The sequence below is a fragment of the Schistocerca americana genome, chromosome 1, assembly GCF_021461395.2.
Source record: "Schistocerca americana isolate TAMUIC-IGC-003095 chromosome 1, iqSchAmer2.1, whole genome shotgun sequence".
NCBI lineage: Eukaryota > Metazoa > Arthropoda > Insecta > Orthoptera > Acrididae > Schistocerca > Schistocerca americana.
In genome coordinates, this window is record NC_060119.1 from 429,636,707 (window position 1) to 429,663,593 (window position 26,887).

The window sequence follows — 26,887 nt, forward strand, 5'->3', positions numbered from 1 at the left end:
ACCTGGAAAGCGCTAAACAAGAAGTGCCATAAAGCTGCGCTGCTGCTGCTGCTGCTGCTGCTGCGAGTCGCCTTTGACTGTGATTCACGAGCGCGCATCGCGGCCGAGGTCTCCACAAAAGAGCCACGCGCCACTAGCTGCCACGCTGCACAAAGGAGGCGGGCGGCGAGCAAGTGTTCATGGCCGGGCTTGCTCATCCCGCAAAGCCGCCTCCACTCGCAGAAACACGATACTACCACGCTTCCGGTCATTGTGTGCCGTGCTATTTTCGCCAAGCGTGAGCGTCTGTGATTCTACGCGCTGAAACGCATGCTAGTTTCTCAGCTGACTCTCAAGAAACGAGCTTTGCAGATCCAGAGCTCCATGTCACTGAATTGAGCATCTTTGACGATAGCTACCTCCAGCAGCGTGACCTCATGGTAAACTTTCCGATGTTCTCGTTTCCTTGTTGACAACAAAGTGCTACTGCGTATTAGTCGACACAGTACTATTGCTCCTGGGACTGAGGTCGCTTCGGTGGGCATACCGTCACTCTTATTCTGATATTTCACGACGACAGGCTGAATCACTTGGAACTTGTACATAACTGACCTGAAACCGTTCATAGTGAGGTGCGGTTTCCTCATAGACCACTGTAGGTGTTTACGGTGATGTCACCGCCTGCCTGCGGTACGGCAGGTCAAGTGCAATAATATCGTGGTTGGATATTTTGCAGCTTGTATCGAAACATCAAACAATGAGAAAACTACCCCTGTTTATTCAGTTTGCTTGCCCATACAGGTTTCTTTTTATTTATTTTTAAACTTACCCACTCACATATGTCGATTTCGCTATATTTCAGTCGCATCCTACAGCACAATACCCGATCTTGCACGGATCGTATCACAGAGACAACAATGGTTAAGTTTCTCGGTCAATGTATGTGTGTATTAAACCGGTGACCAAGAAACGACGGAGAGGATTTATCACACCGTAGCCGTCAGTGGTCCAGAGCCCCACAACAGGCCACTTATCAGTCCATCCCCCTCTCCCCCCCCCCTCCCGCCGCCTCATACCGACCCCCCCCCCCCTCTGGGAACGTCTCATACCAGAGAGTAATTATGGTGTACGCGTACGTGGAGACTGTTTGCGCAGCAATCGCCGACATAATGTAACTGAGGCGGAATAAGGGGAACCAGCCCGCATTCGCGGAGGCAGATGGAAAACCGCCTTAAAAACCATCCACAGACTGGTCGGCACACCGGACCTCTACACTAATCCGCCGGGCGGATTCGTGCCGGGGACCAGGACGCCTTCCCGATCGGGAAGCAGCGTGTTAGATCGCGCGGCTAGCCGGGCGGGCAGGTCAATATATTACTTGTACAAGTTCTGAAAATTACTCGCTCCTGAGCTATTTGCATAGTGAATAAGTCCTTTTTTTATTTGTTTACTTGATATGGGAAACCAAGTTCAGCTGCATAGTACACCATATAGCACACTATTTTTCTGTAGACTTCAGGTATATTACATACCTTACGGTACCTGCGGGAGACCATCACAGGTAAACTACAGAGAGCATACAAGACAAGTCTCAAACAGCACAGAAACCGCCATACGTTACAAAGACGGTCTATGGAAACACGAAACTATCGGGCAACTATGAACTGCAACGTTATACATTGGGTAGAAAAGTTGTGCAATAAACAGGCCGCGAACTGGAACTGCAATGCATTCTTTCGATCAGCCAATATAAGTTAGCACCGCACATATCACCGATAACGAAGACGATAGCGCAACTGGTGCAGGCCACGTGACGTCTGTAATATACCGCAGTTCGCTGCTTGATAAACATGTCGTTTTGCCAAGAGCAAAAAGTTTTCATTGTCGAATAGTATTTTGCTACTCGTTGTTATGCACATGTTGTGCACGCATTTCGTGAGAAATATGCAGTGGCGAACAATTTATAAGAACGAGGTAACATCGTCCGTTCGTGGGAATACGGAGCAGTTGCATACAAGTAGAAAACGGGACCGGTCATTCTGATGGGCGCTCAAAAGCGGTGCTTATAAAGCATCTGGAGTATAACACTAGGATTCCGTCACTTGTCAAAATCCACAGAACTGCAGATCTGGACATTCTTTTCTTCACTGATCAGACGTGGTTTAACCTTCGTGGATACGTCAATAGTGAAAACACAAAAATCCGGTCAACCGAAAATCCACACGATTTTCATTAGGAACACCTTGTACTGTCAGAAAATTGGAGTGTGTCGTGACCTATTGCGTCATCGAATAGTGGGTTCTATTTTCTTTGAAACAGCAGTTAACAGTGTTGTGTACGAAGACATTAATACACTGTTTATTGCGCTCCTTGAGGCAGGTGAACGTCGTTGCTAGTCGCAGCCAAACATTTAATGGAAAAGTTCATTTTTGGTGATAGAATCATCTCCAAAGGTATATAGTCAACACGTTGGCCAGATTTAACGTCTCCAGACTTCTTCCTGTGGCGTACCATAAAGGATGACTCTACAAAAATAGGCCGCACACACTGGCGGAATTTTAATAGCATCAGAGAATAACGTCATCCGTAAACTGGTTGTCATACTTGGTAAAACGAAGTCGTGCATGTGTTACCGAACAGAGCAAAGAAACAATGTGTGTGTGGATATGAAACAAAATACGAGGATAATTTCAAAAGTCCTGCACACTGCTTATACGTGACCGTTACGAGTGCGTGTTCAAGTTGACATTCAAGACACTTGTTAGCGAGACATTAGGCGTGATGGTCCTATATTTGTTTGCTGGTTCGCAAGACTGTGTCGTGAGTAATTCAGTTTTAAAACTGATGCCGAAACCGAGTCATGTCGGATTACATGGGGTGACCAGCTTTCCTACCTCAAAATATAATTCCTACGTGGAAAGGACCCAAAGGAAATTCACTGGACTTTGGGAGAGGTGTGTGAGAATAGTTTAGTGTATCATAGCACAGTATCATGGTGGTCTGATAGTTTCCATGAAGGTCTGGTAAGCACTGAGGACAACCCGAGATGTGGAAGGCTATCAACTGCAACAGAGTATCTCTCTGAGAGACGATCGACGAAAAACATGGAAGGAAATTGCATATAGAGCCAAAATGTCTGTCTCTTCAGTTTACTGTTAAAGAAGAGACAAGCTGCTGCGAGATGGGTTCTGCATGATCTGACTGAGGAGCAGAAAACAGGTCGCAAAAGAATCGCAGAAGAACTGTTTCAACGTTATCCATTAGAAGGAGAAAAGTTTCTGAAAAAGACTGTTGCAGTTGATGGAACCTGGATACGGGATTTTGGGCCAGAACTGAACTCTCAGTCGTCATAACGGGAAAGTTCCTACCCTCCACGTCCGAAAAAATTCCTTCATCAACCATCAAAGATGATGCTCATAGTGATCTTTGAATATGATACTAATGGGGTCATAGAGGATGTCTGTAACAGGTGCGTTCTACAAGCTGTTTCTGCAAAATGTTTTGCGCCCGAAAATTCGTCGAAGAAGGTCTAACATGCATGCAGCTGGTGTCCTCGTTTTGCACGTTAACGCAAGACCGAATAATACCATACCAGTGAGAGAAACGCTCAACAAATATGGATGAAATAATTCCCCACCCACCACACCGTCCTGATATGAGCCCACCTGACTTGCACTTCTTTCCCAAATTGAAGGAACAGCTACGTGGAAAACGTTTCGATACAATTTGTGAGCCTTCCAGTGAAATGACCCGAGTTATCAGACAGCTCGACTGTGAAGGTGCACTATGCGGAATACAGACGTTTCCAACACGTGGGAAAGCTCTGATGAGCAAGAAGGAGATTCTATGGAAGGCCTCTAAACGTATTTTGTGAAATAAATGCTTTTATTCAATTCTGTCTCACAACGTACTGAACTTTTGAAATGACCGTCATACATCCGGGATCACTTTGTAACATGCGAGACTTTTGGATCAGAAATACCGCGTTATGACGTTCACCTTGGGCAAGACGACGCCCTGAAACACGGATAAAGACAGAAGCTGTGTGAGATTGTAAAACCAATTTCAAGCTGGTCGCAAAGTACAGGGCACCCATAAAACTCCGCTATCAATTCAAAAATTATAACGTGGAAACTAATGAGCGTTACAGCTTATCGTAAAGCGTTTAGCTGCTCTTAAAGTTGTCTTTTTTTTCCAATGCCGGAATCCAAGTTTGTGGCCCACTTCTCACTTGTAGAGCACCAATGCAATATTCGATTTCTGCGCATCATCAACTGTTCTCATTAGCAAATTTGTCGTTCAGCACCACCGACCCCCCGCCCCCCCCCCCCCCCCCTCCCGCACTCCTTTCAGACTTCTTGGAGCTCCGTTGAAATGATGCAGCTTAGACTCTGTCAATACGTGCTTGAGGTTCAGGAGGATGGCCACTTTGAGGAAGATCTTTGAACCACATCATCATGCTCGTTTCTGCCTGTAGTGCCCTCCCACATTACCGTTGTCACAGATTTGGTTACCACATGCCACACTGCGCCTTCTCCTAGTCTGTCGCCATTCTGATGCACTGCAAGTCAAATCTGCAACAAAAGACATAAGAAACAGGAAGAAAAAACTTTAAGAGGTGCTAAACGTTTCGCAACAAACGACCATTTTTCCCGAGTTAGAATTTTTTGAAATGAGATTGGGACATTATGGACAACCTGTGCAGGAGGCAGGTTCAACACGTACATGTAGGGAAGAAAAGTGTCCGATTAGTAAGAAATAATGCAGTGACTGTCAGGTTTGTGTCACATAAGGACACGGAATAAGGAGTCGCAGGCCCTGGTCAGAGGTGCAGTGCGATGGAGATGGATCGGAATATTCCATGCCGTGACAGTGTGTTTATCTGGGGACCCCTGCAGCGCGCTGCCGAGGTCGGTGTCTGGAGACGGCCGCCGGGGCAAATCCCATCACAGGCGCTGCCGCCACGCGATCCCCTCATTATGTCTCCCGGACCCAACTGGGCTCTCCTCTACTGTAATTTCCGACCTGTTTGTCGACGCATTCCATTTTTTAGCTTTCACACAATAGGAATGTCCATAATCTGCCATCGCCGTATAGGCCAAGATGGGGGACCAAACAGGGAAATGTTGTATCAGAAAGGTCAGATGTTATCCTGGAGCTGTTAAGAATGACGATCTACTACGTGACATTTGTAATTACCTGGCCATCTGACAGACGAGTTGACGCAGGATAAAAGTATCTTCTCGTTCCTGATACTAGTAAAGAGTATCTAATGTCAACAGCCTACCAAAGCTACATCCAACTTAGATTCATCGTAGTAGCTAGAGTGTCCACACAGCTGCTACTTTCATTGGAAGAAAGAATCAAATGTAGTACCGAAGAGTGTGAGGAGAGAATGAATTGTTGATGAAGATACAATGGCTCTGAGCACAATGGGACTTAACATCTGTGGTGATCAGTCCCCTAGAACTTACAACTACTTAAACCTAACTAACCTAAGGACATCACACACATCCATGCCCGAGGCAGGATTCGAACCTGCGACCGTAGCGGTCACGCGGTTCCAGACTGAAGTGCCTTGAACCGCACGGCCACACCGGCCGGCCTGTTGAAGAAGATACTTCTTTACGGTTACAATGTATGCTAACCGTTACTCTACTTTAAAAATACCGACCGTACGCATACTTCCTCCTGACACTACAGCAGAAGTAGATGAATTTTACAATAACTGAGACATTGCACTTTCCAGCCTCAAATTTGTGTTGTTGGATAGGGATCAGTGTTGATACTACATATATCTATCCGCTACTCGAGTCTGAATAGGTGCTTCAGTTGCTCTTATCCTCTCTCTCTCTCTCTCTCTCTCTCTCTCTCTCTCTCTCTCTCTCTCTCACACACACACACACACACACACACACACACACACACACACACACACACACACACACCAGATCATCATCAGCACAATGAAAATGGTTGAGACAGGTCGATTTACCCGGCCGTTGTGGCCGAGCGGTTCTAGACGCTACAGTCTGGAACCGCGCGACCGCTACGGTCGCAGGTTCGAATCCTGCCTCGGGCATGGATGTGTGTGATGTACTTAGGTTAGTTAGGTTTAAGTAGTTCTAAGTTCTAGGGGACTGATGACCTCAGAAGTTAAGTCCCATAGTGCTCAGAGCCATTTGAACCATTTTCAACAGGTCGATTTATGCGTACTCCACCTTCGTTTCCTCTGTTTTAACAACATGAAAACTTTCTCTGGCACTAGAGAAAATCTCCCTGACGGACTACTACTCTCGGCACTACTAATCACCAGGAGTAACACTCATATACCCAACCAAGTAGCAGTGAAGGGCTTGGTTTCAATAGGAATGTACGACGCTCGCCATTTAAACTGCAACACCTTGAAGACGATATGCAATAAATGTCAAATTAGCATGAAAGTGAAGCACATGCTTGGTCAGGAAAACGATCAACATTTCAGCGCAGCCGCACTGGTCAGAATGCTCTAGAGCACTTGCCCGCGTAAGGCAAAGGTCCCAAGTTCGAATCTCGGTCCGGCACACAGTTTTAATCTGCCATGAAGTTACATTTAAATATTGTTTAGCCTCGTGTAAGAACCAGAAACGGCTACCAGCACATCCACGTCTATACTCTCCATGCCACTTTACGGTGTGTGGCGGAGGGTACTTTGTGTACCACTGACATTTCCCCCCCCCCCCCCTTTCCTGCTCTAGTTGCGAATAGTTGGCGGGAAGAACAATTGCCGGTAAGCCCCAGTGTGGTCTTATCCTTTTGGTCTTTTTCAAATAGGTACATGGGAGGAAGCAATTTACTTGAACAGTCATCTAGCTACGCACGCTCTCCGATCTCTAACAACAATCCACACAGTGATATAGAACGCCTCTGTCTGCGTCTGCCGCTGCAGCTGGTTAATCATCTGTGATATTTTTGTGCTTACTAAATGAACTTGCAAAGAAACGCGCCGCTCTTCTTTGGATTTTCTCTATTTCCTCTATCGGCCCAGTCTGGTACGGATCCCAGAATAACCAGCAATATTCGAGTTTTGGTCGAAAAATTGTTTTGTAATCCTTTGCTGATGGACTACTTTTTCCGTGGAGTCTCCCAACGAATCCCAGTCCGCGAAAAGCCTCAAAGAACTTCCGACGATATGTACTAGGTTAGTTTCACATATTGAGAAAAGCAACTGTCCTGGAACTCTGTCTTGGGGTACGCCCTAAGTTACTTTTACGTCTGAAGAGTTCTCTGGTTTACTATGACACGGTGTGTTCTGTTTGCTATAAACTCTTCAATCCACTTGGTCTGATATTATGCACGCTCTTATTTTGTTCATTAGGCGGCAGTACGGAACTGCACCTAACGCCTTCCGTTAGTCAAGGAACACGGCATCTATCAGGGAGCTTGTATCTACCGCTTTCTGGGTTTCGTGGACAAAACGAGCAAGCTAAGCATCAAACGAACGTTGTTTTAGGAACCCACGTTGATTCCCAAAAATTGAGATTTTCGGTTTCCAGAAACATCATAATACGCGAGCATAAAACATGTTCCAAAATTCTACAACAGATCGACGTCAGAGATATAGGCCTATAGTTTTGTACGTCTGTTCGAAGGCCCTTCTTGAAAAGGGGAATGACCTGGGCTTTTCTCCAGTCATTAGGAGAGCTTCGCTCCTCTGGAGACCGACGGTACACTGCTGCTAGAAGCCGTGGAAGTTCTTTCGCATTCTCTGCGTAGAACTGCCTCGGTAACACGTCAGGTCCAGTGGCCTTTCCTCTGTTGAGCGATTTCACTTGATTCTCTATCCCTGGGTCATTTACTTCGATATACGTCATTTTATCGTTCGTGCGACGTTTTAAAGGAGGAACTGCACTGCGATCTTCCTCTGCGAAACGGTTTCGGAAAAAGATGTTTGGTATTTCGGCTGTTCCTGTGTCATCCTCCGTTTCACTGTCATTAAGGTCACAGAGTGTCTGGGCAGATGGCTTCGATCTGTTTACTGATTTAATACAAGACCAAAACGCCTTCGGATTTTTTGACAATATCGGACACAAGTATCGCTGCACACCATCTTTTCAGAGGAGTTGCGGTTCTGCGTGGAGCCTCACAAGTGACAAATCCATACATGTAGGCTTAGATGAGGCTGCATCTATCGGGCTTAACTCATGTGAGATTGTGATGTCCGAAATGTTTAGAGCTTTTGATCTTCTACGTTCCTTGCGTATCTGTGAGGCTCTTCTACCTTCGGATGCGGGAGCCATGCGCTCTATGTAGTCCCCCAAGTTCTCGTGACACGGAAACATCACCAACTCAATCTCTATTATAAGTCGATAAAAAAGCTTACTTGCAAGACGTCAGCCCCAGCAATCGAGCCTGTGTGTGTTTATGGTGTATAGTGCTGCCGTAAACACACACAGGTTGAACACGAAATGTAAAGTGCAAGTGATGTAAGCGATGTGCTAAAATAACTGTGGGTGAAAGAACGCCGAAAATCGACCAATTGGAGCATGGAGACTAATGAACACATCTCCAGGACCACACACGTGAGCTAACAGCGCTGGAGATCATAAGCAACACCGAACGAGAATTTCTCATCACGAAATTTGTGCTACTGAAATTTCTTCTAAGCTGAAAAACAAGAGAAAAACATCACGACATGTAACGCAGTAAAATATTGTAATTACCACATAATACACTTATTATACCTATAAAAAGAAACACGTATTACAGGCCACTGAAGATGCTTCACAAATAAAAGAAGCGAAACGCAATAAACAAACTGCCTTCAACTAGTTAAATGTAAATGTCGTGTGACTAGGGCCTCCCGTCCGGTTGACCGTTCGCCGGGTGCAAGTCTTTAGATTTGACGCCATTTTGGCGACTTGCGCGCCGATGAGGATGAAATAATGATGATTAGGACAACACAACACCCAGCCCCTAAGCGGAGAAAATCTTCGACCCAGCCGGGAATCGAACCCGGGTCCTTACGATTAACATTCTGTCGCGCTGACTGCTCAGCTACCGGGGGGCGGACTTCAACTAGTTGCATAGACGGAACATACCTCCATGAGTTTTGAAGCAACTAAGGATCGACGGAAAACAAAACAAGAAAAAATGACGAAAGCACCGTCCTATTCGCGGGATGCTGAAGGCGATGGAAGAGGAGGGGGGAGGAGACCACGTTTTTTGAAACCTCGTTCAAGATCACATTGTTTCGTTGTTTTACGCGAAGACAGTAAGTAATGTGTCAAACTCACGCATGTACAAGGCGAGTGAGGAGAAAAGGTACGTGCTCTGAGGGGTGACAGCATTACTTATTCTGAACAAAAAACTTCATATGGACATACGCTCTATTCAGAATGGTTTCCGAGACGCAGCACATTTAATGTCCATTGTTATCTGTTTTCGTGTTATTAAAACACTGTCATTGTTTACAACGTACCACAGTAGTGTAGAGGAAGCTGAGAAACAGTTTGATACAGGACTCTTGTGGCCTATCAAGATGGGAAACTACCTCAAGTTAACCAACAAGAGCTATCTCAGCTACAGCACTCGTGCATGGCGCGAGACTTTCAGTATCCTTGGACTCTATTCCCGCAAACTAGTCAGAGAAAAAATGAATAAAAGCTTTTTTTTGTAGGAAATTTAATGTGATGCGGCGCGCTTTCACTTGAGGGGGCGGTTCTCGAGTTATTCAATAAAACCGTAGGAAAGTGATATTAAATGTGTTCTGTTTCGAAAACCATTCTGAATAGGGCGTACATCAATATGCAGTTTTTTGTTCAGAATCACCAATACTGTCACCCCTCAAAGCATGTACCTTCCATCCTGACTCATCCTATATACGTTAAATACTACACCTCGAACTCAAAATGATTAACTCCAAGCAACTGGAGAATTATTTTGAAATCAAGTTAATGATTTTCTATTTACAATTTAATCAATTCAATCACGTTGAAGAAGAACGCAACTCCTTCACTTTAAAGTGTGCCGGCTTTGCAACCCAAGGAAAATAATCCACAACATCGATGTTAATAATCAAATAGCACTGCGGCACTTTTTTAATGACACACTCTCTCGTTACAATAATTTATACTGCATTTGCGAATCGCAACATAAAATTGTTCAAAGCAGAGATATCTCCTGCACGAGCTACAGGCTGCAACCACGCACTTTGACACAATGAACAAAGCAGTATCGCTTATTGGTTCACCTACAGTATGAACGCGATCCTCTTCCTCAGTCGGTTGTACAGTGCTTTGCATTCGGCTGCAGTAGGGCTGGAGCGAGTGACAAACATAAGGCGCGTGCGAAATTTTAAAAACTGAAAATTCGGACGGTCATGAGCGCGTGCTATGACAATTGCGGACCAGATTTTCGCGCGGGATCGACTGCTAGGGCAGTTATCTTGCTAGCATCCTGTTTTTGTCTTTAAAATACGAGGTCGGGTTGATTATGTATTCTCATTGCTTCTCCTATTGAGCGCTGGCTTTGCCAGTTCTCCCTTCTATGACTAACTATATGACTAGATACCCTAACATTTAGACATTTTAGAAGTGTATACAACGAGATCAGAGAACTCTCTGAAGCGCAAAGTGAACAAGTGGGAGCAAGTAGAACGCTGGTCCATTACACGGGCCTAGACTAGGGACGGGAAATACCGACTGGAACCAAATAATCAGTTAGCTATAGCAGCAGTGCTAAAATTTGGCTTTTAAATAAACCTTTTTTTTAAAAAAAGAGCAAGTTTTTCGTAAAATTTCCACTGCTTTGGACTACTGCGCTATAACAGAAAATGGGAAAAGCGATTAGTGCTATTTTCGTAACAATACCGACAGAAACGAGCACGGCCGCTGTGGCCGACCGGTTGTAGGCGCTTCAGTCCGGAACCGCGCTGCTGCTACGGTCGCAGGTTCGAATCCTGTGTCGGGCATGGATGTGTGTGATGTCTTTAGATTAGTTAGGTTTACGTAGTTCTACGTCTAGGGGACTGATGACCTCAGATGTTCAGTCCCATAGTGCTTAGAGACATTTGAACCATTTTTAGAAACGAGCAACAAGCACATGGCATAAAAATTGGTACAGTGTTGCTGAGAGGATAATGTTCCTGTTGCCATGTGGCGTGCCCTATTGGAAGGTACACGTGCACATGCAGTGCGCAAGACTTGCCCCATCTGTTCTAAATGGTAGTTTCTCGCTGTCGTTGTCGGACATCAACTGTATTACAGAATGGCACTACCCCTACTCTGGAAGTATTTTACGAAGTGCGGTACCAGTGAAGTACAATGCCTCATTTGCTTTACAAGATTACAAACGGGAAAAGCCGTAACAAACTTGTGAAATCATATGAGGAGAAAGCTTAAAACTTAACATTTCGTTCATAGTTTACGTCAAAAAAGGAAAGTAGCTGATTTGCTACCTGCTTGTAGCCCTTGAAAACGGACAAATTAACACGAAAAATCCTCGGATTACAACGCTGCTTTTGAACAGAATTTCAAAAAATTGGAATCAATAGAAAAATACTGGTGATTTTTTGTAGCATTCGACCACTTACCACTTTTAGAGAAAAGTAGTGAACGGTGGAAGGGGTCAGTTCTCTTTAACTAGACTATTTAATTTAGTATTTTCCTTCTATGTACAGTGAGTCCAAAAAGTATTCGTCTAGCTGCATATCTTTTAGAAAACAAAGTCTGTGAACATGAAAAGAAATGTATACAAAATCTAAAGAGCCACTCGCGTAAAAAGTACCTCGGTAAATCATTCTTGTTGAAAAGCAAGGAAAGAAATACATCCAAATCAGCAGCAAGGTTAACAAAATAGAAAATGTAATACAAGAGCTAGTTCATAAGGTATTCGTCTACCATCTGAACATGCCGAAATTCTGCGCGCAGCGATTAAACTATAACGCTGACCCACGGCACGCACTAGAGTCAACCGTGCGCGGCACCACTCTGTCGTCTATTGTGGTTCTGATACAGTGCAATCAGCGCCATGGACTGTAACGTCCGTTGCACACTTAAGCGGATGGTCCGCGCTCCGCGCGCGGTTGGAGGACCCGCGTCGTGGTTCACACAGTCGGGCGGATGCGCGCGGTTCTGTGCAGTCGAGTGAACGCGGTCTTCCCTGCACTGTGCTGTGCTGTGCTGTGCTGGATCTCATCCGTGGAGTAACACATCGTTCTGTTTGATCGGATGTATAGAGATGAGCTCGCTGCAAGTTAAAGTCATTTCAGCCTATATGATATATAAAAAGAGAAATTCCACGCGCGAGAGACGGTTTTGGGTGCATCCTATGGTGGAACAAAGATGTACGAAAGGAGCGTTCGGCACATTGTATTCCGAATTGCGCAAAGACGAAGACAAATTTAATACATATTTTCATATGTCTATTCGTTGCTTTGACGAGCTTGTCGGCAAAATACAAGACAACCTGACACTTTTAAAGTCTCAGAAGGATACCTATTACTCTGACAGAACGAGTAGCAGTAACCTTAAGGTAAGAATATGAATATGTATACGGAAGACGATTACTTTAATAATATTCAAAGCTTTGCTACAGCTGTGTATTACATTTGTTTGGCAATAGACAATTTTACATTTGTATTGTATTACTACTGAATTCCAATAATTTTTATAACATCTCCCAAGATGATGATGACGTTGATTGGGCTGGAGAGGGATGGGGAGTCGCAACTTGCGTCTGTACGGACGGATCCTCGCGGTACTGCATTGATTGGTTAGGGTGCTGTTGCGATATTGAAGGTGGGGCGTAGGTAAAAGAGGTCGGTGGATAGTGGAAAGAGCTGATGGGAGCTGGGGGGTGTATGTTTAAATTAGCCTGATTTGTGTGCTTAATCGACATAAGCAGTTGAAGTACCTGAGTACGAAATAATAGCTTCTGATCAACATTTAATGTCTTCACAGAGGGCAACAGCGAAACAAAGAATGATCGGTCGTCGTCGTCGTCTTCCTCTTTTTCCTTACCATCTTTTAATAATGTAAGTAAATTATCTTCAAATGTTGTGTTCTTGAAAGGCCTCTTCCTCTTGAATGGTTGTTTTTCGGTGTTGACATTCAGTCGGACATCATCGGTTTGTTCTTCAGAGGGTTCGTCAAGACTGTTTCCTGCGAGTGCATTGTTGTTATACAGATTATCTTGCACGACCGATACTGAGTCTAAAGTTACTCTCTGTTGGTGCAACTCGGAGACGGCCAAGAAACTGTAGCTGCTCATGGTAGATGTATTTTGGTCTCTTAGTTGCTGCTGATCTGGACCTCGTTTGCTCTATTCTAGTGAGGCTTTTAAAATAGGCATCCCGTGCAGTTTTCCATCTCGTCTGGACCTTGTCAACTGAAATAACAAGGTCGATAAGTCTTATTACTCAGAACGCGTACATATATTATTTTAAGAAGGAATACATCTAAGGTTTTATGTCAGCGTAGCCGACGTAATACCTAGAATTAATTCTACTTTCCTCTGTGAATGTACATAAGTATCAAATATATGCTTTACACGTTACAGGTATCTTGGAAGCGGAAACACATTTACAGATCTGCATTACTCTTATTTACTGGGTGTACCAACAATTCGACAGATTACAAGGCAGGTGAGCGCCACTATTTGGACTACGTTAAGAGAAGAATGCATGCCTGAGCCCTCAACAGACAAATGGAACGAAATTAGCCATGGTTACCAAAATGTCTCTAATTTTCCTCATTGCATCGGAGCCCTGGATGGAAAACATATTCGTCTAGTAAAACCTATCAAAAGTGGATCACTTTTCTTCAATTACAAGAATTATTTCTCCATTATTCTTATGGCCATCTGTGACACTAGCTATTGTTTCACGTTCATTGATGTCGGAGGATACGGAAGGAACCGTGATTCAAATATTTTTTAAAACAGCGTCTTTTGGAGGAAAATGGAAAAAGGAACATTAGCGTTATCCCCACCAAAGCCACTGCCAGGTACACACGACTCTCCAGTGCCATATGTTCTTGTGGCAGACGAAGGCTTCGCATTAACACAATATGTGTTAAGGCCGTATGCGCGAAAAAACATGACTCACAAAAAGAAGATTTTCAATTACCGACTTACCCGAGCCCGAAGGTTTATTGAATGTACTTTCGGAATATTAAGCCACAAGTGGAGGGTTTTTCACCCGCCCCTGAAAGTCAATCTTGGTCTAGCAGTATCTATTGTCAAAACGTGCTGCATTTTGCATAATTTTGTTCCAGTAAGCGACGGATACAACTTTGAAGATACCCTGTATATTACCGGCTTCGAAGATGTGGCAGAAACTACACCTGTCAGTAAATCGGGTAATACTGTACGAGATAAATTTGCGGAATATTTTGTCGGTAGAGGAGCTGTGCCCTGGCAGGAATCAAAAATTCACTGAACACAGGCCACTTATCTCAATGACAGACATTTGCGCTTGTGTACAGTTTTTCTACATAATCAATGTTTGTATTGTGCATAAACTGAACTTGCGAATGTCTATAATTCTATAATTGTAAATCATTGTATTTTGTATAGAACTACAATAGAAACACAAGGAAAATATGCGTCTACTTACCACACTTTTTCTGATCTGCCTCGTTCAGACCTTCAAAGCCGAGTATTATATTTGCACAGACGTCTAGCCACGCCTTCAATCGCATTTCACGATTCTTGTAGTCCCCATGCGATGGATCCCATATGTGAGGCCTTCCTTCAACTTCGGCAATTAACGTGTCTGTATCGATTTCACAAGACATTCTGGAAACTTCTTAAATCACACCCGTATTTACCACACTAGTCGAATGCTACTCTGCTTCTACTGCGCGCGCGGTATCTGCAGGACTGTGCACGCACCAGCTTGTTTCTATGTATTCAACTGGCGCGGACGGTCCGCGGCGCGCAAGGGCTGCGCGGACGGCTCCGCCGCGTGCGGACCGTCCGCGTAACTGTGTGGTGCCCCATTGGAATACGTGCGCGGAACGCAGACCATCCGCGTAAGTGTGCAACGGGCAGTGAGACGACGCTGATCGAAAGGAAACTTATTCTGCGCTTACATAATATGCAATTCTTCTTACGAGATTGCTAAAGTAGTCGGTAGACCTAGATCGACGGTTCAGCCGATAATAGATCGATTTTGCGCAACAAAATCATTAAGAAACCAACCACATACCGGACGCCCTCACACTTTAACTGATGCAGACATGAGATTCATGATCAGGGATATGAAGAAGAAATCTAAAATCAGCGCTCCTAAGTTGGCTGGGGACTTTGAGTCTAGGGAAAAGAAGGTATGTGCCAACACAATCAGAAATACCTTCAAAACGTATGGGTATCACGACCGGGTAGCGCGCAAGAAAGTTTGGGTCAGTGGACAGAATCAAAAGAAACGTCTTCATTTTGCGATGGAACATAGATTCAAGAAAGAAGAGTTCTGGAATAGCGTAATATTTTCTGATCATAGTAAATATAACGTATTCGGGTCGGATGGCAGGCGAATGGTGTGGCTTAAGAAGAATGTGGAGATGTTCCCACGCAATTTTGTGCCAACGGTTAAACGCAGTGGTGGCTCCCTGATGGTGTGGGGCTGTATGAGTGCTGCAGGTGTTGGAACATTGCATTTCATAGAAGGTACAATGGATCACCATATGAATATCAACCTTTTATAGGACAATCTGAATCCTAGCGCCGAAAAATTAGGTCTGCAAAGGAAATCACAATTTTCAACAAGATAACGACCCAAAGCATACGGCTCTAAATACAAGGCTGTGGCTCCTGTACAGTACCACAAAACAACTTAACACCCGTCCTCAGAGCCCAGACATTAATCATATTGAACACCTTTGGAAAGTACTGGAAGATAGCATCAGACAAAGACACATTTCTACCAAGAGAGACCTAAAAGAAGCACTTCAAGACTAATGGGACGAATTTCCTGCCTCTCTGACGGCAAACTTGGTCAAGTCGAAGCCCAGACGACTACAAGCAGTAATAACTGTACCGGGAAACCCCACTAAATATTAATTTTTGTTATTGAAATCATATTTTCAGATTGCAAATTTAAAAAAATAATATGAATGGACGAATACTTTCTGAAGTAGCCCTTGACAAAATTCTCCGTTTTGTCAAATTAGTTATCGCCATGGATGTATTTATTTTGTTGTCCATCAATAAAAATGACTTACCTGCAGTCATTGCATATGACTCGATGTTCACATTTTATGTTCCCTACCTTTCACGTGACATATACTTAGTTTTTTTTAATTACAGCTAAACGAATACGTTTCCGGCTCACTGTATTTCGAAACTGAGGGAGTCAAAATTTTTCAATATTTTTTTCGGTTTCTACGGTTAGTAGAGGAAGTAATAGGAACAAAAAATCGAAAATCTGTTATTTTGAGCGCTTTTAATGTGAGATTCAACTGGTATCGTAAAGGAACCGAAAACCGGTTGCTTCTGTGATAACCGCCATCCCTAGGCCAGAAGGCACACTTGTCACTGTGCTGGAGGTGCGCGGTGAGCAGGCGTCGCCCGCCCGCCCGCCCTCGCCACCTTAGCGCCAGCCGCAGAGCTTTCTAATTTATTGGTGTTTACGGCGAGGGGAACTGGTCACATAAATAACGGCATCGTTACATCGGGTTACACAACGCGGCGTTGCCGGCTCACACGGAAGAAGAGGACCCCGCCGTACGGAATCAATCTCGCGGGCGCATCGGTGACCGGTAGCTGCCGCTCACTAGCCCGGTCCGGTTACGTGCCTCACGACGATCAGGGGGCACTACTGGCTCTTCAACTCAGACGCCCTGAAATACACCAGTTCATCGGGTGAATACTGTGTGTTTCTCTAGACGTTACAAAAACAAATATTTCGGAGCACTGTGACCATAAAATGTTTAGAAAAAATGTAAGACAGCCAAAACGATGTGCCACTGGGGCTGGTGCTTGTACTCAGCTGAACGTAATGGCAAACTACAGCTGTTAGTCGCTCAAATTCGTATCATTTGACGTAAAGCCATTTTGGAAGCTTCAGAAAAAAAGAGGTGCTTATGGCTTCAAGCACTATGGGACTTAACATCTGAGGTCATCAGTCCCCTAGACTTAGAACTACTTAAACCTAACTAACCTAAGGACATCACACACATCCAGATTCGAACCTGCGACCGTAGCAGCAGCGCGGTTCAGGACTGAAGCGCCTAGAACCACTCGGCCACAGCGGCCGGCGGAGTTTCAGAATCCAGTGGCATTGACGCAACAACGCAATACTGGGTATTTCAAAAAGTATAGGCCTATAGAGATTTAAAATGCTGTTCAATTTCTGAACTTTGAGCTACACTGATAAATGTTGCGTGTAATAAAAAAAAAAATTAGTTTCTTGATGTGCGTGTCGGTACCTCCGACATAATTTCTGATTGCTGAAACTATTTGAAATGTCCACCGTAGCTTGTCAAACTCTTTATACAGATGAAATTTGTTGTGTCATGAATTACAGTACATTGCTGGCCAGTTTCAAATACCGGCATTAACAATATCGACAACATAAAAATGTTGATCAGTTTTTAACATCTTTACACTTTCTGTATTACATATGTTGTCGTACTACTTATAGCTGTGTCGGTGACACGTGTGTCATCTTTAAAATTAATTTGTGGGAACAGAGCACACACATGTCGAAAACCTGCACATATCAGGTCTCATATCAGGTGTTCAAAATGGCTCTGAGCACTATGGGACTTAACATCTGTGGTCATCAGTCCCCTAGAATTTAGAACTACTTAAACCTAACTAACCTAAGGACATCACACACATCCATGCCCGAGGCAGGATTCGAACCTGCGACCGTAGCGGTCACGCGGTTCCAGACTGAAGCGCCTAGAACCGCACGGCCACACCGGCCGGCAATTATCAGGTGTATTTTCTGTAGTGCTTCGACAGATATTTTGCAATTTCGTTTTTGCTTTGTGTAGCTTGACTTGGCCCAAGCAAATGCTGCTCATACAGCCTATTCAGGCAACACCCAGTGTCGATGTAAAGCGTCGGTTTGTTTCCTGCTACAAACAAATTCAATTTTAAAGTGTAATTTTATGTGCCCACTCCACAGAGCGGTCCCAAATTAGTTTGCTGCGGTATTCGTTTTGTCGGTATGCGTTAAGAGGGACCGTGAAACACGAAGAACAAGCAGTACTCCAGTTGCCACTGAGCAGCGCTGCCGCATGGCGACCGCAGTCAGTGCAGGGCGGGCGGTGCTCACCCTATTGGAGTACTGCTTGTTCTTCGTGTTTCACTGTCCCTCTTAACGCATACCGATAAAACGAATACCGCAACAAACTAATTTGGGACCGCTCTATCGTAGAATTTCACTTTAAAAATAATTTTTTTGTAACAGGAAATAAATCGACGCTTTTCATCGGCATCGACCGTCGCATGAAAGACGTGATGAGCAGCATTTGTTTGCGTTGGCTCCAGGTACACAATGCAAAAGCAGAATTGCGAATATTCCCCGAAACACGAGAGAAAATACTTCTGACGTCTCTCAAATGGTTCAAATGGCTCTGAGCACTATGGGACTCAACTGCTGAGGTCATTAGTCCCCTAGAACTTAGAACTAGTCAAACCTAACTAACCTAAGGACATCACAAACATCCATGCCCGAGGCAGGATTCGAACCTGCGACCGGAGCGGTCTTGCGGTTCCAGACTGCAGCGCCTTTAACCGCACGGCCACTTCGGCCGGCTGACGTCTCTCAGAAAGACACCCTGTACAGTCTTGTTCGTAACACACTGCGTACACGAACGTATTTTGTAACACGTCAAATAACTGAACTGCAGTCAACAATCGGCTTCTAACTTCTGGCGTACTGTATTTAAGAACACACACTGTATAAAGAACCTGACAGCCTACGGTGGTAATTGAAAATGGTTTTAATAGAAGGAAAACAAGTGAAATATTAACATGTAAGTCTTAACTACGGTCACCCTTTTGTTTTCATACCACCAGTCGACATGTATCTTCTTCCCATACTTTAATCAGTGTGTGCGAAGTAATCGATACTTCCATATTGTTCTTGTAATAGGATACGCAAGCTGGTGGCAGAGGCATATAAAAACATTCTCTTACAATCCACAAAAAGGAAAATTGGAAAAGAAATTAAACCTACAGATACACCACCATACTAAATTACGTTACGTCGGCTGTTCTGAAACGTTAGTGCTGCACTCATGACGGCCGGCCGGGGTGACCGAGCGGTTATAGGCGCTACAGTCTGCGACCGCTACGGTCGCGCGTTCGAATCCTGCCTCGGGCATGGTTCGCATGGGTGTGTGTGATGTCCTTAGGTTAGTTAAGTTTAAGTAGTTCTAAGTTCTAGGGGACTGATGATCTCAGAAGTTGAGTCCCATGGTGCTCAGAGCCATTTTTTGCGCTTATGACGTCCTCGTTCAGCAGGATGTCTTCACTTATCACCAGCCATTCGACATCCAGTGTTAGATAAAGCTCTACTCTAAACCTTCCATACAGACAATATTCAGCTACACATACTGAAATTCCTCTTCCATGTTTTCTTACATCGCCACACAGCTTCCATTATATTCTCGTCTTCGTCTTGTCTTACGTTTTGGACCCTAGCAAAGTACTTCGCTGGACCATGTATCATTCATTCGCAACAGGCATGAATATCCCTTAAGACACTAAACAGTATACAAAACAACACCTCTGCTGTGTAAATAACGAGGAAGCAACTAAACTGAAAAATCTTTTGAAACGAAGCAGCACACGTTTGACATAATGCGGGAATTATCACTCCGTTGACATTACAATAAAAGTCTCTCAAGAGTCAGTTAAAGGCTTACTGGTGACGTCGTCCTTCAAAATGTAATTTAAAACACACTCCTAAAACAACTGGCAGAATTTAACGTTTAACTTCACATTCTTCTCCCTATTTTGGTTTGCCAAGACAAGTCATTACGTCTCTCAAAAAATAATCCTACTCTGTGAGAACAGGTTCATGTTCGTCTCTACTACCGACGTGAAACTAACTATCATAAAGGGAAAACTGCCGGCCGAAGTGGCCGTGCGGTTAAAGGCGCTGCAGTCTGGAACCGCAAGACCGCTACGGTTGCAGGTTCGAATCCTGCCTCGGGCATGGATGTTTGTGATGTCCTTAGGTTAGTTAGATTTAACTAGTTCTAAGTTCTAGGGGACTAATGACCTCAGCAGTTGAGTCCCATAGTGCTCAGAGCCATTTGAACCATTTTTTGAAGGGAAAACTAACCGTTTAAGTGCAGTATTGTAAGAGCGACCTTAGCGTCTTCGTTAGCCGGCTGTTTTAGAAGACAAACGTCTCAGCACGTTGGACCCGGTCAGCGTGAGGGTACACAATCTGCGCCGGCGGCAGCCGAAAACCGCTTCCGGAGAAACTTGTGTTGACCCACGACGTACTCCCAGCAGTTGAGGGACCGGCGGAAGCTACAAGCTGCGAAAGCGGCGGCGGCTGTGGTCGCAGTTCAACGGCCTCCGGCAGATGTTAGAGGCGTTACGTCCCGCAAGCAAACACGCGCCAGCGACGGCGGCGGCCAACACGTGTATAACACTCTCTCTCTCTCTCTCTCTCTCTCTCTCTCTCTCTCTTCCTCCTCCCACTCTCCTCTCTCTCTATCTGGCCATCAGCAAATTTCGCGGAAGTCAAACAGAGCTGCTCGGCCGAAATTTCAACCATCCGCCACTGCCCACGTTTTAACACTTCAGAAGAACGAGGAAGCGAATAGCCCAAGTAAATAACGAGTACCATGCGTTTAGCGGGAACAGCGCTATAGGAACAAGCATTCAGTCAAGGTGAAAACTGCTCACCACCTATCTGAAAACCGATAAAACAAGAAACGCGCAATATTTCAATCACTGACATACTCAGCATTACGGTTCTGTAGTGAAGCCAGAAAATTCGTGCACTATCGGAAATGTCTCACAGAAATATCGTCCAACAGGGATTTTTATCTAGAGAAACGTTATGGAAGAGAGACAAGATCATCTACGAACAACCAAGGTGTGTAAGAAAACCTACGAAGTCACACCATCCATAACGTCTCCGAATGATAAGCAATGACAGTCGTCCCCATGTAAACATCCCCGCACGAAGTAAACATCACAGATTCGATCTGCTGCAACCAGGATGGATCCTCTCATATGGTTTTCTAGGCTTCGTGCAGGAGTTTGTAGTAAGAATACTGTGAAATGTTGTTAAATGAAAATCTTGCAAAAACTTCTTCTCACATCTTTTCATTCTTACACTTGCCTGCTAATACATACAGAGTGAACACAAAACATCGGAGCCTGTTCAGGGATATATTCCGAGTATTTTAGCATAAGGGACGCATCACCTCTGGTGCCTCGTTACTGAATAATAATGTAATGACGATTTATAGGGTCCGTTACTCAAATTATCTACGGTTATGTGACGATAGCTTCACAAAAGGTGAAATGACGTAAATATGCAACCATCAGAATGTACAAAATATAAAAAAAAAACAACAGTAATGCAACGACGGTCAGACAGATTCAAAAGCTCTGTCCTGTGGTGGGTGTGGCTGCGGAAGCTGTCATCACTAGGTCGTTGTGCCGCTCTTCCAGTGCATTCGATGAACCCACACACGATGTGGATATCGGCCGTCTCTTCGCCAGTAAATTTACCCGCACCACTGGGGAAATAAATAAGAGACAGAACCGAACAATACTGAAACCGAGTTTGAGGGCGTAGAGTAGGGCAGGCGTTACTGCTATCAATAGAAAATACTATCAGTGACTGAGACAAGTATGTCTCCAAACTGAACACAATGTACATACCGTCATCATTTCCACTAAATTACTCTGCCGCCGGACACCAAGGGTCCCTTCTACGGAAATACTTTGAAAATGACGCTGAACATCCTGGGAAATTTTGTCGTTGGAGTTCGGGACGGCCTGTGTAGAATAATGCGGAAGTAATCTCTACAGTTGTCAGTCGTAATTTGATGTTAGTATACTTTACAGATGTAGTCGGCATAAGCTGTTTCTGCAAGTTAACGTATGATTTCATTCGTTCCACATCGCTAGAGGATCTTAGTCTTGAAGCGACGTATGGGCCAAGAGGTTAATGAGTGTATACGCTCTCTTACCACGCCATCAGCGTCATTAATTGAGGCGAAGTTTTCCATGAACCGAGCGTATATTAGAAAGCTCTATCACCACAAAGAAATAACATATAAAAAATTTTATTAGATTTCTGTCATTTAATCCGTGTAAACTGCTAATGAGCTGTTCGTCTAGGTCCTGAAGATCTAAGGGATGCCATTCGGCGTCATGCGACTGTGGTATGGAGAGACGTCGTGACCACACCTTTCTCACGGGTGTTTTGCCTGCTGCCCAGACCTTGAAGCCACTACTTCGCATTCAAGTAGCTCCTCAATTGGCATCACTAAGCTGAATACATCTCGTACCAGCCTCCCACCAAGGAAAAATCCCAGCAGGACTGGGAATCGAACTTAGCGGTTTCCGGATGGGGATTCCTGACCACTCAACCACGGTGATGGACGCGAAGTGGCAGTGCGAGTATGAAATAACATTCACAGTTGCAACCGAAGTGAAGTTTTGAGTGTGTCGCTACCTATCGCTGGTACGATAAGCGGAAGTAATTTTCACGAGACAAGAGTCTTAACGTATACAGTGAGTATACCACTTAACAGCCAAAATTAAAATGGGTGGAACCATATGATCGTGGAACCAAAAACATGCTGGTAAAAATGAGTCCAAAAACGAGCTTTTTACGAGGTAACAGCGAATGTGTGGTTACGAGTCGCTGCTGACTTCACTATAAAATATTCTTCTAGGTAGTACATATATGTATCTGAAAAGTGTTTGCTTCCATTGCAGTATACTTTCACCGTGACAGTTATCACTCTTAATTACGATACATCCCGGATGTGGTATCGATAGCAACGATGCCACGGCGTATAAAAGTTCCTAGGTTGGCACTACCACGAGACACCGACGACAGCGCCCACTACCCGGCGTTGTGGAGCTCTACGAGCTCCGCTAGAGATTCTCCCGATTTGGACACTTCGCTTCAGCTTCGCCCTCAGGGCAAAGTTATGTATTACTCTTGTTGCTAAAGTAAAGGTGATTTTAATTCACACTGCATTACCGAGAGATTTTCACCTTTTCCTGCTGCTACCCACGCACCGCCTTCCACGCGGGATACAAAACCGTATATCCACTGTGAAGGAAGTGTTTCTTCCTGTGGCAGGCGATGTAAGTAGGTACTCTGCGAGGGTTGGAAAAATTGGAAATTTTGTGGTAAGTTCCTATTGGACCAAACTGCTGACGTCATCGGTCCCTAGGCTTACACTGTTTAATCTAACTTAAACTAACTTACGCTAAGGACCACACACACACACACACACACACACACACACACACACACACACACGTCCGAAGGAGGACTCGAATCTCCTTCGGGGGAAGGAGCCCGGCCCTACGCGAGTTCTCGGATAGTACGTCTCTTATACAACATACTGTAATTTGTTGCCGGCCGCGGTGATCTAGCGGTTCTAGGCGCTCAGTCCGGAACCGCGCGACTGCTACGGTCGCAGGTTCGAATCCTGCCTCGGGCATGGACGTGTGTGATGTCCTTAGGTTAGTTAGGTTTAAGTAGTTCTAAGTTCTAGGGGACTGATGACCACAGATGTGAAGTCCCATAGTGCTCAGAGCTATTTGAACCATTTTTTTGTAATTTGTTGGACACTAGTAAATAGATGAACATCGTTGCCCCGGATATGTTTAAGTTAACCATCACAGATAAGGCACAAACGAAATTTACAAGTGTTTTTAACTTGACCTTTCACATCTTACTTCACATATAGATTTCACAGAACGTCAGTACAGTACGTACGAGTAATGAACACCATGGCTCATTTGGCGCTCATCATGTTACTATTTCGATGTTCTGACGAGACATTCATCGCCTATGCACCATTACAGACCACGTTGCGGCTACTTTTTCGTCAACAGCAAACAAATGAAGTTTTAAGTAAATCGCTTTGATTAAGTTAACGATAGACTGCGTCTAATTATTTGAGCATTCTCCAGAGATCATTAGGACGACATGAGGAAAGGCAGTTACAAATTCTTCTGCCGCGCGCTGCTCCCTGGGCACATTCGGAATATGTAAGCAAGTTCTGTCTCTTAGCCAAAAGGGATGAAAACACAAGTGGTATGTTAAATGCCTTTATTTTAAATAAGCTGCTATGATTGTAAACCGGAAATTCTAATAAATTCTTTTTTATATAATACAAGATTACGGATTATTTCTACTAAAATCAGGAAGCAAACTCGAAGCAATTTTGAACAGAATCTGGTCAATACTCGCTACCTTACTGCTGACACATTTATTACAACATTCGCCAGGGTAACAACGCTTCGCTGTGCGATATATTTATGAAGTTTCATTAAACGCCCACATACCGTTTGGCAAGCCCCATAAACGGGAATACGCATGCACTGACCACAAAAGAATCTTACTTGACTACATTTTCTATGTCTATGATAGTAATGTTAAATGTGTGAATAGTTACTATGGCATAGAACTTACCGTTGGGCAGAAATGTGTTTATTATTCCACGGTTTCAGCGAAACTGACTCACCTGCAATGGAAAACAGACGTTAGTACCACATTATTTGGAGCTTAACTTCCTGCGCTACAAATAGCAATTACAAATAAGAATGAGTAAGAGTGGTACCATCCCCAAAAAAAAGCAAGTACATCAAACAGAAATGTTTGCGATGAATAACAGAAGTGACAGATCGGCTGTGGCCGCGTCCATTCGAATCTTCCGCTCTTGTCCTGGGAAATTGGGTGCTTCAAACTTTTCTTATAGATCTCAGCACACCCTGAAGATGATTTGGCTGTATGCATTCCGATCACAGTTCAGTCTCCAGCACTTTGGTTATAATAGATATGCATAGAAGACTGACTGATTTAATGTCCCCCTCGATTACCTAGATGGCACTTTTATGGAAGCTACAGCCGGCTTGCTTTGTTACTTTGGATCCGTTCAATAAGGGGCGATCAAAAAGTTTCCGTTTGTGGGCGTTGCTATAGCGTCTATACAACATAGCGCGGACTCCGAGCTGGTATGTAAGCATCGACGTGCGTGTGGTAATTGCGGAAACGTCAACAATGGCGACGTTATTATCGAGTGCGTCCAAACAGGACGAATCTGCTGTCAGTTTCTTCTTGTTTGCCGAAAGACAAACATCATTAGACATCCATCGGATATGAATGGGGCAGCATACCTATCGAAAATCACCATTGTGGAATGGTGCGCCAAGTTCCGTGCTGATCGCGATGCGACACAAGGCGCAAATGTCGTAACGCAGAATTTACGCCAACTGAAGTGCGAGACACTCGGGGATTCGCCCTATAGTCCTGATCTCTCCCTGTGCGATTATCACATTTCGGTCCTTTTAGAAAAGGCCTTGTAAGGTCGGACGAGAATGTGCAACAGGCAGTTATGGTCTTATTCACGCAGCAAGACACGGCGTTTTACCAAGCGAGTATCTTCAATATGGTGCGTCGGTGGAATGATTGTCTCAACGCTCACGGTGAATTCGCTTGACTGGCATACCCATTCTGGACTGCACGGCCTTCAAACGAAAACTTTTTGATCGACCCTGATGTCCGTAACTCTTACGGGAACTCAGTGCGGCATCAAATTTTGTTAGGTCGCGTTATCTCGTTGTCTGGTATCGGATGAGGAAAAAGCTCTCCTCCTCACTAAACATAGATTGCCGGCGATATTTTTTCAACCATCAGAATCCGAAACAGATACGTCTGGGTAGCACGCCACACAGCCGACAAAGACAGGTATTGTTCTCACCCTGTTAAAAGAATATCCTCCAATGAATTCAGAAAATGCTCGTATGTCGTTTCAGAAATAACGGTGTCCCTGTTTCGCTGGTGTGGTCGGTACGTAATTGAGACACCATAAAACGGCACCATCGTTAACAAACAATGCGTCAGCACTCAAAACGAAATAACCGTCCCGCCTGCGATGTCGCAGAAATAGGTGAAAATTATACAGTTTCAGTGCTTTTGACTGAAGCTGTAAAAGCGAACCGATGCAAAGCACGTTAGCGGAAAAAAAGTAAACAACGAGAGCGACGACAAAGACTGGAGCTCACATTCACCTCTCTAGCGGTTGTATCAGAAACGAGTTTGTAGGGGAGAGGTGTTATTTTCCCGTGGCCGCGCGTCAGCTCTTAACGTTGCAAAATCTGACAGGATGGTACGTGTACGGTTCGAATACAGCAGCGAGAGACGGGATCATTGCTGTACATGGCGCAGTGTTTGGCTGTTGCCGTGCTCAGAACAAGTGGGGCGGTTCGGACTGAATGGTTGCAGCGGTGTGTACAGGCAAAGGGCGGCGCAAAGGCAACTTTCGCTCGCGTCCTGTGACGACTGGCACCCAGGGCGGAATTGTATTTCAAGAATTATAAATTTGGAAAATATTCGGCGCACGAAATGGGAGCAAGACCTGAGGAGAATCATGTAGATAAAATATGTGACAATAGAAAATACAAGGTGGTGCAAAGAAAAGGGAACATTAGACGCTGACGTTCGCAATCCAGCAGATTTCCAGTGGGAGGTGGGGCCGGGGGGCGGAAGCCAAAATGTTGAGTAATGACGGACATCACTGTTTAGTTGCATTGGAGCGGACAAGCGGCGCGGAGCGGAGCGTGTGGTGGTCACGGAAAAAACCGACCGGTTGAAACCAGTACCGGTATTTTAGTTCTCAGTAATTGGCATTTCTCGATATTTGTTTGGTCTCTGTTGTAGCAGGTATTTTTTATTTCGGCTGATAATCTG

General features: G+C 44.6%; 1 protein-coding gene across 1 annotated transcript; it reads right to left on the reverse strand.

Annotated features, from left to right (window-relative positions):
• Window positions 1–320: 320 nt before the first annotated feature.
• LOC124558022 lies at window positions 321–14,756 on the reverse strand. The gene is made up of 4 exons (XM_047130900.1): window positions 14,576–14,756; window positions 13,183–13,347; window positions 12,695–13,121; window positions 321–444 (listed from the first exon to the last, which is right to left on the reverse strand). Exons 1-4 carry the CDS (start codon window positions 14,754–14,756, stop codon window positions 321–323), a joined length of 897 nt encoding a protein of 298 aa, XP_046986856.1.
• Between the last annotated feature and the right edge of the window lie 12,131 nt (window positions 14,757–26,887).